The sequence below is a fragment of the Sus scrofa genome, chromosome 13 (assembly GCF_000003025.6).
Source record: "Sus scrofa isolate TJ Tabasco breed Duroc chromosome 13, Sscrofa11.1, whole genome shotgun sequence".
NCBI classification, from domain to species: Eukaryota; Metazoa; Chordata; class Mammalia; order Artiodactyla; family Suidae; genus Sus; species Sus scrofa.
This window is the reverse complement of record NC_010455.5, coordinates 130,359,170-130,374,502: the sequence shown is the minus strand read 5'-3', so window position 1 is coordinate 130,374,502 and position 15,333 is coordinate 130,359,170. Positions and strand designations below refer to the sequence as shown.

The following is a 15,333-nucleotide window of genomic DNA, read 5'->3' as shown; positions in this document are numbered from 1 at the left end:
TACTAATGGATACTAGCCAGGTTCACTACTGCTGAGCCACAGTGGGAACTCCCTCATTAATTTCTTGAAATAGACCTAAGTACCAGCGTGCCCTGAATACTTTGTTACACAGCCTGCATAGACCCTCCCATTCACATAAGTATGTGTGGAAAAGCTCCAGATTGAACCATCAGGGTAGGGTTAGATTCCTGAAATGGCACGTGTATTTCTAGAGCATTTGGGCACAAATGTGACTTAGGTAATTTTCCTCATGTGCACAAATAGTCCTTTGTATATATATATGAGGCTTTATTTATATAAGAAGAAAAATAGCAAACACTCCTAGCATCTCTATAGCAATTTCTATTTTTTGGAACAACTTTGATATCTCATTTCATCATGGCATAAAACAAATTAGACTATAAGAGCTCTTAGAATGCCCACTTTACAGATGAGGAAACTGAGGTGAAAAGAGACTAAGACTGCTCATCCTTTGAGTGAGAAAAAGAGCTGGAATGGTATTTGTTTCTAGGCATGAGGAAAAGGGGTGAGGACAAGGATTTGAAGGTGGATAAAACCACTGCCTTCATGCTTTTGTCTCATCGCCTTTTTCTCTCTGCTGGTTATTCCCACTCATAGCACATGCCCTTTGTGGGAACTTCCCTCTCATCATCTTAACCTCAGCCTATTGTCATAAGCTCAACTGTGCAAGAAGCTTAACTTTATTTTATAACTACACTTAGTTTTGATTTTGACTCCATATTTGGCCATCCTTGAAAGTATGTGGCTTGGAATAACTGGTAGAAGTCAGGCATCCCCATGCATTAACAAGGCCTTCTGGTTCTAGTTGGGCTACAGAAGTTGTGCAGGGCACTGGGGGCAGGGATCTGGTCTGGGGCAGCTCTTCTCTCTGTTGCCTCACATCACTTGGAGCTTGCATCCAAGCCTTGTCTACCTGGAAGAGGAGGCAGACCCAGGTGATGTGTGCTCTCAGTTTCCACAAACTTCTAGAATGTTTCCATGTCCTCTTTTGGTTCAGGCCCCCTTCTCTCAGAGACACACAAAATCTCAGTTCCCTTTAGATTTTCTTCCAAATCCCAGTCCAGGGATTTTTTTTTTTTTTTTTTTAGGGCCACATCCATGGCATATGGAAGTTCCCAGGCAAGGGGTTGAATTGGAGCTGCAGCTGCTGGCCTATGCCACGGCAACGGCACTGCCAGATCTGAACCACATCTTTGACCTATGCCACAGCTTGCACCAATGCCAGGTCCTTAACCCAGTGAGTGAGACCAGGAGTCAAACCCACATCCTCGCAGACACTGTATTGGGTTCTTAACCTGCTTAGCCGCAGTGGGAACTCCAAGTCCAGGGATTTTTAATTGGCTAGAAAAGAATTAGAAGAAAGGCATAGTGAACAGAAGAGCATTGTTCTTATTCTCAGGTGATCTCTAAAATGCATCATCAAATTTATGAATAGCTTTTGAAACTCAAAAGCCAATTCTGTATCCTTTTTTTCTGCCTCCTAGGACAGTGATCTTATTTAAAATTTATCTTCTCACGAAGGGATTAATAAGCAAAAAGGAATATCACAGGGGGAAGTGCTATTAATATTTTAAAATTTTCTCTTGTTAGCAAATAGCCGATTAACTAATTTTTCTTAGTTCTCATATGTATCAGTCACTGTGCTTGCACTTTACATATGTTATTTTATTCAATCCACAATTCTATAATGTGGGAGAATCTGAGGTCCCGAGAGGGTAAGTGACTTACTTGCCTAAGATCACACAGCTGAAAAGCAGTGGAACTGAGATTTGAACCTTCTATTCATTTCTGTTGGTTCATTTACTCACTCCACAAATGTTTATTTGCCTCTATTTTAGCTCAGACACTCTACTAGGGGCTGGGGATACAGCAGTGAACAAGGCATGGAACTGAGAGTGGGAAGACAGGAAGCATGGAAGTAGGCAAATGACATAAATTTCCAACAGCTATAAGGGCTTTACCCACTGCATATGGTGGTTCTCAGGCTAGGGGTTGAATCAGAGCTGTAGCTGCCGGCCTATGCCACAGCCACAGCAACACAGGATCCAAGCCGCATCTGTGACCTACACTGCAGCTCGCAACAACGCTGGATCCTTAACCCACTGAGAGGGACCAGGGATTGAACCTCCATCTTCATGGATACTAGTCAGATTCATTACCATTGAGCCACGGTGGGAACGGCCCAACAGCTACAATTTCTATGAAGAAAATAAAACACTTAAACCCAGGCATTCTGTCTCCAGAGCTTATGCTTATAATGACTACTCCTCATTCTCTTAAGGATAATTATGGAGCAGAGAAGTAGCATTTACTCTGCCACAGTCCCTTCCCTCTCCTACTCATTAGAATTTCTGATCTACATGAATCACATGCAGAGGTGTGCAGCAATCTGAGTTAGACATACAGGTTATTTCACACTTGTATCTTGTCAGACAAGCTTACAATCAGTGGATAGGTTAGATCTTTTCCTCTCCTTTTTATCTCTCTTCCTCTCTCACTCCCTTCTTCTTTCATTTATTCGCTCATTCATCCGTTTAATCAATAAAATTTCGGAAATGCCTCCTACATGCCAGCATTGTGTTGTGTGCTAGAGTCACTAAGCGAAATGAGAAATGGTTCCTGCCGTCAAGTGGTTTACAACCTAATGGTCCCAGGAATCTAAAGAAGCAAGGAAATGACCTTTCAAAACACCATCCCATGGAGAGGCATCTGGCTCACTGGGAACAAAGGAGAAAGTCTCGATTTCACAGCAGCCGAGTTTCAGAACAATGTGGTACAATGATTTGGAGATTTGTCAAAAGCTTCCATCTCTTTTGCAAAGCCATTTAGAATGCAAATGATAAATCTATGCAATAGGTGGAGATCATAATTGTTTTACAGAAAATGATTTAGGGGTAATCCTTGTCTAAAAGAATATCCTGAAAATGTTCGTGACCACTAATGAAAATATTATAGTTTCTTGCACCTTAGGCCATAAAAACTGCATCATGTAGAAGACTAGTTAAAAAAAAATCACAGAAAAACTTGTATGATTGTTTTTATTTAATTCACCTGTGTATCCAGCAATATATATATATTAAATACATATATACATATACCTATTACAATACCAGTACAGGAAACGGTGACTATAGAAAGTTATACATGGGGGTTCTCTTGCAGCAGCTTGGGTTGCAGCTGTGGTGTGGGTTACCCCCCTGGCCCAGAAACTTCCACATGCTGTGGGTGTGGCCAAAAAAAAGTGTTCCGCATGTCGAAGTTCTTGCCCTCAGTTATTACCTAAAAGGAGAAAAAAAACTAAATTTGTTTTTTGTTTGTTTTTGTTTTTGTGAAGAAGCAAAGTCTTTATTAAAGGAAAGCAAATAACTCCCAAGGCTGCTGGGAGTGGGGAGAAGAGCCCCACGCTCTCTATTGTCCTGAAGGGGTTTTTAATCCCTTAACGATGCGGGGGTACCAATGTGGGGTCCAGAAAGATGTGGTTTTCTCCTAATGGTCTTGCTCAATTACCTCTATCAGTCCTTGTCCAATAGGGGTCTTAGGGGTGGAAATGTAATTTGTATAACTGTGATCAGTACAATGGTATTTCCAAATAGGAAAAATGACATGTTATCTCGCTAATTAAATATTTAGCAAAAATATGATGAAAGTTTAAATTCATTCTAGTTCTTTTTAAATCTGAAAGCCAGGAAGTGCATATTGCATTTTTATTTTGTCTTTGAAATGTATCGTTTTTGAACTGATTTTCTTTGTATCTGAAATGTTGTGTCGTACATCCGTTAGGGAAAGTAGAGGAATGATACTGGCAAAGAATGGCAGTCATAATAGGATATTCCCTATCCCTAAAACAAATCTGACTTAAGAGATAGGAATTAACAACCAGATTAGCTGGGGTTGGTATCTTTTCTTGGAACTGGTAAGTACCAGCTCTAAATTACTACCTGAGTTCACACAGAATAAACAAAATACAATCTTTTTTAGGGGAAAGTATACCTGTTACAAAGACACCATTGCCTCACACGGAGAACACCACATCCTGGAAATCCCACAGTTTGGAGGACTATCGGAAACATGTCCTTTTCTGTGGGACAGAAGTTATTCAGGTCAAGCCCACTGGGCAGGGCCCAGTAAGAGCAGTCGTTTTGCAAACAGGTTAGTAGAGTCCACTTTTGTAAATTTGGTCCATGATTGGAGGTGGGGGAGCTGGATTAGGGAAATCTTGTCTAGGATTATGGACTTTGCCACATTCTGGTTTCTAATTCGACCCTTATTGTTAGTCTAAGTTCCCACCATTTCCAGCTAAATGGTTCATTGCTAATACGCTTGTCTGTGATGAAGGCTGTACAGGGATGAAATACAGTTCATCAAAGGCAAAACTATGTTCTTGGTTTTATTGCGTGTCCAGAGGCTTCTTCTCTTTTCCTTCTATACCCCCTCTAGGTGATTACCAAGAAAGGAGTTTCAACCACCATCACTTGGGGACTTTTTCTTTTCAAAGCCTTGCTTGCTGGGCTGTTATTTCAAGGTTCTGTTGGATACCTCCACCTGTGTGTCTTACAGGTGCTTCCAAGTCAAGGCATCTAAAAGGGAACTTATCCTCCTCTGTTGCTTCTTTCTGTTGATGTCATCACCCTCTGGCTAGTCTCTTCATATCATCTTTAACTCCTCATTTTCTCCGACACCAAATAGGACCCCACATCCTGTAGCTTCTGCAAATACCTCTTGAGACCTCTCTCCCTCTTCTTCCTCCCTGTGGTTGGCATTTTATCCAAGCCTTCAACATCTCATGTCTAAACTATTACAACAAAAATTCTCATTTGACTGTTTCCCTTCAACTTTCACCTCAAATATTTATTTTTGCATTTTGTTCAACTTTTCTCTAACCTATCTCTCAATCTGTCATCAAATCACACTTTTTTTCTCTTTCTTTTTTTAAATGGGTTTACTTTTTTTTTTTTTTTTCCTTTTTTACTCACCCCAAGGCATATGGAGCTCCTGGGCCAGGGATCAGAATTAAGGTGCAGTTGCAACCTCCACCATAATTGTGGTAATTCAGGATCCTTTAACCCACTGTGCTGGGCCGGGGATCAAACCTGATTGCATTGCACCATAGCAGGAACTCCCAAATCACACTTTAAAAACACAATCTGGAGCAATTCGTATGTGCCATGCTCAAAAACTTTTCAAGACTACCAATATTAGTCCCACTTTTTCATATGACATTACATGATCAACATCTTCTATGATCTGGTCCCAGCTCCCTGTAGTCATCCTGATCTAGGTTTCCTGCCCCATCACATATTCACAGATCCAAAACACATTGTGCACCTTGGTATCCTTAGGCTTTAATCTATGATTTGATTATTCTACCTGATTTCTTAAAAAATGAAAATATAAAGTTTGGTGTTTGGGGGGTTTTTGTGTGTTGGGGTTTTTTTTGTTGTTGTTGTTTGGTTGTTTTTTTTTTTTTTTTTAATGTTCAAGATAGGAAGTAGGCAGGAGAATATTCCTTCAGCTGATGCCTAAGCAGAAAGCTAATGGCTGGAGATCTTGGGAGCCCCTGATCTGAGTTTGTAAAATCTTAAAGCAGCAGATTAGAGGATACTCTCCTTTCCTCTAAAGCTAGCAAAGCCATGTTTGAGACTACGTGGTTCAACAAGCTGTGGGATGAAAGCATGTTTTAGACTTATAATACTGACTCATGTCTGGAATACATAGTCAATCTTTTTTTTTTTTTTTTTTTTTTTTTTTTTTTTTTTTTTTTGCCAGTACTTTAGATATTAGTATCTACTAAATGTTGTGCTCATAGGCCTAAGGAAAAAAAATTGTGAGATATTACTTGCCTTTGAAGAAGATTATGGTCTGGTACAAGAGACAGACAGACTTACAGCTAACCAAAACATGGAGCAGTGAGAGATGCCAAATGACCAAGAGGACTCCAAGAGCAGGAGAAATTATATTAGGAATGAAATATGGGAGTAGAATTCTGGAAACATTTTCTGGAAGAAGTGGCATTTTCAGCCAAGTCTGATAGGATGGGAAGGATTGAGCCAATCATATCAGAGAGTAGGAAAGATATGCTAAATCCCTGTTTCAAAAACACAAAGGAAAGAATGCATGAGGGTCTTCTGGGACCACTGAGCAGTTAAAAGCTAAGTCTAGTGAGGCAGGAGTATATCAGATAGAAAGGGACTGCAAATGCCATGCCTAAAAATCTGAACTTTATTCTAGAAAGTGTGGGGTCTGGAAGGTTTTTGAGCATTAGTAGGGCATGACCAGAGGCACATAAGATTATTTGCCTTGTGCTTGACTTTTATCTGAATTTTCTCTTATTTTCAACACATTTGTTCTTTGAAGTCTTCTCTCAGCAGCTCCCGTTGGTCTTCATCAGCTTCTTGGTCTTCTTTTCCTCAACCCCGTGCATGAATGGAGAGGTGGGGGGCTACACTGTGTGAGCCACTGAAGCACTGACTCCCAAAGCAAGAGAAAGGGAGCAGGCCTAAGTGAACACCATTGACCATTTCTGACAACTTGAAAGAACAATAAATGTAAATACTCTGTTAGGTCACAGCATGCTGATTTAATTCCTTATTCTAATGACTCTGTGAACCAATCCTTAATTCAGTGCAAACCATTTTTTTTGTTTGTTTTAGGGGAAACTGTATTAAAGGACCTTACTCCACTTGTAATTATCTTCATGTAGGTTACAATACAGCCAAAGGAGACTTGGTGAGATCCATCCTCTACCCTCGGCCTCTGAACTTCAAACTATACAGTGATGCCTTCAAGTTCATAGTGTGTCTGGCCTTCCTTGGAGTCATGGGCTTTTTCTATGCCCTGGGGGTATATATGTACCATGGAGTAAGTACTTGGGGTAAGGCATTTGAATAGCATAGCTTTCTCAAGGAACTTAACATAACTCAAAAGGGTTAGATAAGGTTACCTTAATCCCATCATTTGGAATCAATGCCATCCAGTAGAGCTTCCAGGATGATGAAAATATTCTATATAGCTACACTGTCCAACTTGGTAGCCCTTAATCACATGTGTTCATTGAGCACTTGAAGTGTAGTAAGTGTGATGGAAGAAATGAATTTTTTATTTTACTTCCTTGTAATTAATTTAAATTTAAATAACCACATTGAATTAGTGGAAATTGTATTGGAAGATGAAGCTATGAAAAGTTGTAATGTTCATGGCTCCGTTCACCGCTTGGTTGGGAGTGAGGGGTTACTGTATGTGTGGCATTTGTGATACCCAAGCCTAAATAACCTCAGAGGAAATAAATGTTTCTCAAGCCTATCAGATAGGAAGGATTCAGTCAATCAGATCAGAAAGCAGGAAGGACACACTCATTTGAATGAACAAAATGCAAAGTAAGTAGAGCACATGGGGATTCTGGAACCTGCAATCATTTAAGGGATAAGTCTTGGGAGCTTCCTGTTGGCTCAGTGGGTTAAGGATCCAGCATTGCCACTGCTGTGACTTGGGTCACTGCCATGGTATGGGTTCGATCCCTGGCCCAGGAACTTCCACATGCCATGAGCATGACCAAATAAATAAATAAATAAATAAATAATAAGTCTAGCAAAGTAGGAGTAGATCAGATTGAAGGGGATCCTGGATGCCATGCCTAGAAGTGTGGACTATTTGAGAGTGTTTGAAGTATTTGAGTGTGTACACTCTCTGGAAGGTATCCCAACACACCATGTAGTCAATGAGTTTCCCTCTGTTCTTGTTAGATTCTGAGATGAAATTAAATGACTGCATGGATCCCTACTTCCCTTTTTAAGCTTCAGGATGTCTGATTTCATTTGGATGTCTCTCTAAAGAGTTGTGACGGCTGTAATGGAAAGAGTTGTCACAAATGATCTCTGAGGTCCTTTCTGGTCCTGAGAGTCTGATTCAGTTATGAAGCCAGTGGCCTCTTCTGTAAGACATGCTAGGTTTTTAGCGTGTGTGGCTTATAGGGAAGAATAAAATTTTGTGAACAAAAGGATCCAAACTTAGGTATGCAACTGGGGGTGGGTGGTCTATTTATAAAGTACAAACTGATGGCATCAGTGATGGCATCAGTGATGGCATAGAAATATGTGTGTGTTGGGCAGGGGAAGGCTAAAACACAGTCACAAGAATTTCTAGGTAATGCTCATACTCAAACTTGAGCTCTGTGTTTAGGCACTGCCATCTGAAATAAGCTCCCAGGGAGCATACCTGGGGGAAGTGAGGGCAGGGGAAGCCAGGGCACATTGGCGCCAGTCATACGGAGCCTGGAAAGAGCGAGTTGAAATATCAAAGCCAGTAGGGATGGAATATGAGGAAGTGTGCCAGTTTCATCTGGGGAGGAGGAGAACTGAGCAGGAAAATAAAGAGCCCTCTCCCATGGACAAGGAAGCCCTGGCAGTGACTGGACATACTGGTTTTATGGGCAGGACTCAACATCCATTACACACCAAAGCTACATCCTCATTGCTGATCCCATCTTTCTATAGGGCCGAACCCATAGACCTGTTGGCTACTTCAGTCTGCACTGACCCAGCATTAGGCAGGGATGAGTCCTCCGGGTTAAAACTCCTCTGTGGCTGTGGTTGGGAAAAGCAGGCTGTGGTTGTAATAAACTAGAATTGGACCAAAGATGCATCTAGCAGCCATTGTTACTGAATTGAATCCACGTTTCTAATACTGAACAGAGAAATGATGGCTAAAATTATGGTTAACTTTTTTTTTGTCTTTTTGCCTTTTCTAGGGCCACTCCCGTGGCATATGGAGGTTCCCAGGCTAGGGGTCTAATCAGAGGTATAGCCGCCGGTCTATGACACAGCCACAGCAATGCGGGGTCTGAGCCATGTCTGCGACCTACACCACGGCTCACAGCAACGCCGGATCCTTAACCCACTGAGTGAGGCCAGGGATCGAACCCACATCCTCATGGTTCCCTGTTGGATTCATTAACCACTGAGTCATGATGGGAACTCCAAAAATTATGGTTAATTTTTTTTAAAAAGCCTATGCCAGGTTGTAGAGGAAAAGCCATTAATTAATAGAGCATGGGAAAATTAAAACAAGTAACCCTATGATTTGATCTTGGCCCCCCTCTTGTCAGTCCTGTGAGCCTCTGTGGATTTGCCTGCGTCCTGACGCCATGAGATCTGGCTCGATACTGTAACACCCTGGTCACAGATTTGGGCCCTCGAGTTGAACAGATGCGGATCTACATCCTCACCATTTAACTAGCACATGGTCTTGGAAAATTTTTTAAATCCTGATTTCCTCTTCTGCTGGGTGGAGAAAGTAACAGTATTTGCATCACAATGTTGTGAGGAGTAACTAAATAGTGTGTGTACCCAGTGCTTGTCCCAGGGTGTGGGTCCAGCGAGAGCAAGCTATTTTTATTATTGGCTTCCTCAGAGCAGGTAATACATGCTGGGATCTTGACAGAATCTTGGTGCTAATTTTTATTGCATCTCCATGCATTCCAACCATGTGCTGAGCGTCCTCTCTGCATCAGAACTGTGCAAGGCTCTGCATTTGGAGATGAGGAAGATGAATTCCAAGATGACTTCCGAGATGAAGAAGGCATAGCTGCCACACCAGGGAGTTTGTGGGCGAGTGGGGAGGGAGATTCATAAACCAACAGTCAAACCATGTGTGAATTGTTACACCTCAAGACTAGTCCCAGTATCCATGAGGATGAGGGTCCAATCCCTGCCCTCGCTCAGTGGGTTAAGTATCTGGCATTGCCATGAGCTGTGCTATAGGTTGCTGATGCTGCTTGGATCTGGCATGGCTGTGGCTGTGGTTATGGCCTGAAGCTGCAGCTCTGGTTGGACCCCTAGCCTGGGAACTTTCATATGCCCCAGGTGTGGCCCTAGAAAGAAAAAAGAAAAAAAAAAAAAAAAGACTAGTCCTGGTGCCTGGGAGTCCAGAGGGCATGTGGAAGTCTGGTGGGCAGAGAGGGGGTGGCACTCTGGGTGGAGGGGAGGTTGCTCAGTGGAGAGAAGCAGGGTCAGGAAGGGCAGCAGGACACAGAGCAGGGATCTGGGGTCTCCTTTGTTCTGCAGTGGGAGACAATTAGCTGAGCTCCCAGGCACAGCCAAGACAGCTGGCTATGCTGAGCTTCCAGAGCGTCAGTGGCACAGCACAAGAAGGTGCCAAGAAGGTGCCGGCTGGCCCTGCCAGGCTAACCTGTATGTCCCTCCCCTCCCCAGGTCTCTTCCAGAGATACTGTGACCATGGCCCTGCTCCTCCTCACCGTGACTGTGCCTCCCGTGCTGCCAGCTGCCCTGACCACAGGCATCGTGTATGCACAGAAGAGGCTGAAGAGGAAGAACATCTTCTGTATCTCCCCCCAGAGAATCAATATGTGCGGGCAGATCAACCTCGTGTGCTTTGACAAAGTAGGAGCTACACGTTCTGGGTTGTAGGTTAATGATTTTGAGACACAGCTTAGCTGGGAAGGGCTTCAGAGACCATCCAGTCCAGCACCCTCTCTGGAGAGATGGGAGCCCCGAGGCTGGGGACCCCCTTCTAGAAGCCCCCTTTCCTGGGCCCTGAGGAAGTGGTTTAGCCATCACATCATGAATTTCTTCCCGGTGAAAGTTCATGTTTTTTGTCTGTTTGGGGCTTCAAAATAATCTCTTATCCTGATAACGTTTCTGATTGACTGGCTTTTTCAGTCAAAAAAAAAATTATGAGGAATATTTCTATTCCCCAAAGGGCTTTGTCCAGGGCTTACGTAAGCATTTTTCTTTCTCCTCCACTGCTTTTTCTCTTTTGCTTCCCAGGTTATCAGGACTTGGGACTGGGACAGGTTGTCCATGCCGAGCTCCCTGGAAGGGTGGCAGAAAGGGAGTATATTCAGACTGGGGGGACCCCAAGGATCCCAGGACCCCTCCTTGTGGGTCTCCTGTAGACCTGGTGGGGCTACAGTGTCAGGCTGCCCTCAGCTCTGGTGCCCAGTGTACAGATTCTCCTGCAGTGGGCCTGGCCTGGCCCCTCCAGGTCTTTGGTTCATCTGCATGCAAATAATTGATAAAAGCTTTGCAACTTTTTACGTAACCCCTGTTGATAGAGTCCCATTAGTGAGTTGTCCCTAGCTCTTGAGAAGCTCACGATCTAGCTAAGGAAGTAGGTTAAAAGGAAAGCTCTGATGATAAAAATGCAATGAAATGCATGGTGAAGACAGAGTGAATCAAGCACGGAGGTGCAGTTCCCTGACACAGGCAGGTCACCTTTGAGCTATGGCTTTGGTCGTCAGACAGAATGGGTCTGAGGTTCAGCTCAGAAGCACAGGGCCACCAAGGCTACAGCAGCTGGGGAGCAGGACCATAGGTGGCGAGACTGTGGCTGTGGAGCAGGGATGCTGCTGGAGTGGAGAAGCCCAACTGCTCAGGGCCTGAGGTGCCAAGCTAAGGAGCCGGGTCTGGTGATGGAGGAGAATGGGGGCCTTTCCCTCCCCCCCTTTTTTTGATTTTGCTTTTTATGGCTGCATCTATGGCATATGGAGGTCCCCAGGCTAGGGGTCAAATCGGAGCTACAGCTGCCAGCCTACCCCATAGCCATGGCAACACCAGATTTGAGCTGCATCTGCAACCTACACCACAGCTCATGGCAACACCGGGTCCTTAACCCACTGAGGGAGGCCAGGGATCGAACCCACAACCTCATGGTTCCTAGTTGAATTCATTTCTGCTGCGCGATGGGAACTCCCCTTCCCTTTTCCTAAGAAGACCCATGACATCTCTATAGGTGTATTTTACTTATTCCATCTGGGGAAGTTGTGAGAAGGGACCAAAGGGATTTAGGACTGAGTTAGGAGGCTACCTGGGGACAACAGAAGACGTGGCTCATTGTCCTAGACGGGAAGCAATGGAGAGCAGAGGACAAGCTGGAGAGACACGATGAGTCAGGGTCCCCAGGTGCAAATGCCTTAGCACTTACATTATTTCAGGTCTATTCTTTTCAAGTTTCCTTTGGCAAAAAAGCCAGTAGGATCAACTTAAAAGTAGCTTCCTTTTATTTATTTATGTATTTATTTACTTTTTTAGAGCTGCACCTATGGCATGTGGAAGTTCTTAGGCTAGGGGTCAAATCCGAGCTGCAGCTGCAGGCCTATGCCACAACCATAGCAACACCAGTTCTGAGCTGCATCTGTGACCTACTCTGCAGCTTGTGGCAATGCCAGATCCTTAACCCATTGAGTGAGGCCAGGGGTCAAATCCACATCTTCACGAACACTACGCTGGGTTTTTAACCCACTGAACCAACATGGGAACTCCAGAAGTAGCTTCCTTTTAGATTCAGGGCCAGAGAATAGCCCCTGACAGGGATTCCTGTGACTTACCCACCAACCTCACCTGTATCGAGAATATAGGAGGGAGATTTATAAAATAAGTTTATTACATATTCAGCTATTTCTAAAACTCCTTTTTCCAGAGGCGTTCATTTTCCTTCCCATAGAGAGCTTTTCCCTCCACATCTTCATGTGCTCCTTTGCTGGACTGTTCTAAGGACATCTCCATAGCTGGCTTGACCAACCTCCATATGGCATCATGGCATCTCATCATGCAAAGAACTCTTGACTGAGAATTGGCAAAATGAGAAATCTAAATCCTGAATTTGACACTGTCTCTTGGTGACCTTTTAAGATAAGAAGGTTGAACTATAACCGTCTCTACATTTCTTTCTAGCTTTCATATTGTAAAACTCTACGAACATGATGTTGGAATAAAGCACTCCACAATTAATTGCATTTCCATCTAGCATCATTTCAATTGAGAAGATACTCACCATTGGGCTTCTGAGTATATATGTTCCCATATATTTTTAGTTTATGTTGGTTTGTTACAAGTTCTCTAAAACAAGTTATCTCTTTCTTTTCTATCCAATTCAATCCAAGCCTGGGCTTGTATTTATGCTAAGAAGTTTTCTTTTTCTATCTTATTGCCTTCAGAACAGCAACTATAATTTAGGGTTTTTTCCCCCCATTTTTGGCTAGTTTTATTGTACAAGGGTCATTTTCACATAGAGAAAAAACATGGTTCCATATCTGTTTTACTGTGATATCTCTATTTTCATGTGTAAGACATTGATGTATAAAAGCATGATTTAATCATCAGGAGAACATTTCAATTTCAATGAAGCTGCTAAAGTCTTTTTGAAATGGAGCAATTCAAGATCATTTGCAATCTAAACACAGAGTTTGAGGTCCTTATAAAATGCAGAGGGAAATGAAGCAGATAGTGTTTTGTTTGTTTGTTTATTTTTGCTATTGCAGTTCTTCAACGACTAGCACAAAGCTCTGTAGCTCTCCACGAAGTCCAAATAAATTAATGAATCCAATATTCCTGACTTCTTAATCCAGGAGCCCATTATGGGCTTATGTCTTTCTACATGCTTTGCCGAGTCTCCAGAGGAACTGGATTCTGGTTCTTTCTCTCCACCCTACAAGCTTCTGGTCTCTGATTACTCATTTCCCCTCTAACCTGAGAAGGCCTCTGCTCTGTTTATGCAGTTGTAAGACTCAAAATCATTGTCAGCACTTCACTCTAAAGCATGATATTAATGTGATGTGCTGTGGTGATAGAAAGCACCATTTGATAGAAAACTAGAAACTTTAGTGTCTTCTACAGAGCATCAGAGACCTGGGTGTCAGTGTTAGAAAGACTATTCCCTGGCCTTGGGCAATGCTCCGCTCCACCTTGACAGTGCTGTCAGCAGACCTAATGCACTTGGCCTCCTGAGTAAAGATGCAGGATCTGCAATTAATAACTGAGTGTGAGGCGATGAGCAAATGAAAAGTGCTGTGATAGTACTCACTTCCATTTTGCTTTCTCTGTTACAGTAACTGACAAAGTCTTTCCCATCATTACAGCAAATTAAATCTCTCAACCATTTTCTTCTGGATCGCACAGTAAAACCCATTCTTGGGTGTTAATTAATATTTATTATTAGCACTTCACTTCTCCCTAGAGTCTCAAAGCCCTCTATTAACATTTCATGATCAACCTGGACAGACACCCTGTCACCCATATTTTTAGGAAATAACTGTGAACCAGATGGCAAACTGTGAACTAGATAGTCTTACAGAGGAAAAAAAAATTCCAAGCTCTGCTTTAGAAAAACAACAAGTGCCGATTAAAAAGTCAAATCGGAGTTGGTCCTTGTTGGATTTCCATTAACTGTCCCTCTCATTTAACAATGGTCACAAACCATAATAAACAAACACAAACAAAACACTTGCATGCTATAATAATTAGTGATTTGATTCACCTAATTTTCGGCATGGTCTTTTGGAGTCATTTGTCATCTTCTGGATCTTTCTTTCAGGTACTCTTCTCCGATTCAAAATTTGGTGCTTACCAATAAGGCCTTGGCCAGTATTTTATAATAAGTACAAATGGAATATAACCTTTAAAAATTGTGCATCATTATATTGCACACCTGTAACATATAATATGGTACATCAACTGTACCTCAATAAAAATAAAATATAAACTTATTTGATGTAAGAAATATCTGCTTGGGACAACTAGATGAACTTTAATTTCTTGGGATCTTATTTTTTGTGAAAAATCATGATCTAATGAAAATCTCTAAATCTTCTGCTAAAACCCATTCTAATTATTTTCCAGACTGGGACTCTTACAGAAGATGGGCTGGACCTCTGGGGGACTGTCCCTGCTGCTGACAGCTGGTAGGCACTTTAGCAAAGAGGGAATGTGTTACTGGTGTGGCTATTCCGGTGACACTCCAACCTATCCTTCCAGTGCTGAGGGATCAATCGCACATAAAATATATTTAATCATTGGTTGATACCAGTTCCTCATTTGCCTAACTTGTTAATTTAAATGAGTTCTAAGTTCAGAATCAGACAGGGAAAGCAGGTCTTTAACCACCACATGAAAAATGGAATAGAATAAGTAAATGAGGAGTTCCTATTGTGGCTTAGTAGTAACAAACCCAACCCTACTCATGAGGACGTAGGTTCAAGCCCTGGCCTCGATCAGTAGGTTAAGGATCCAGCATTGCCGTGAGCTGCAGTGTAGGTGGCAAATGCAGCTTGGATGCTGAGTTGCTGTGGCTGTGGTGTAGGCTGGCAGCTATGGCTCCAATCTGACCCCTAGCCTGGGAAATTCTATGTGCCCCAGGTGTGGCCTTAAAAAAGCAAAACAAACAAACAAAAGAATAAGGTGGGCAATTAGGGAGTTGAATGAATAAAACAGAAAAGCAAAGAATGAAATCAGGACTGTGCTTAATTAAAAATTGCATAGACTTCCAGAGTGGCTTATGAGGTGGGAAATCCAGAAAGGAAGA

The 15,333-nt window shown here is 42.6% G+C and overlaps 1 protein-coding gene across 3 annotated transcripts in view; it reads left to right on the top strand.

Moving 5' to 3' along the window:
* Positions 1-15,333, top strand: part of ATP13A5 (ATPase 13A5) — a 113,861-nt gene that overhangs the window by 46,040 nt on the left and 52,488 nt on the right. For all 3 annotated transcript variants that reach the window (XM_021070060.1, XM_021070061.1, XM_005670077.3), the window contains 4 exons: positions 4,000-4,170; positions 6,722-6,879; positions 10,227-10,415; positions 14,652-14,713. In XM_021070060.1, the coding sequence (XP_020925719.1) occupies positions 4,000-4,170; positions 6,722-6,879; positions 10,227-10,415; positions 14,652-14,713 (580 nt within the window). The remainder of the gene's footprint in view (positions 1-3,999; positions 4,171-6,721; positions 6,880-10,226; positions 10,416-14,651; positions 14,714-15,333) is intronic.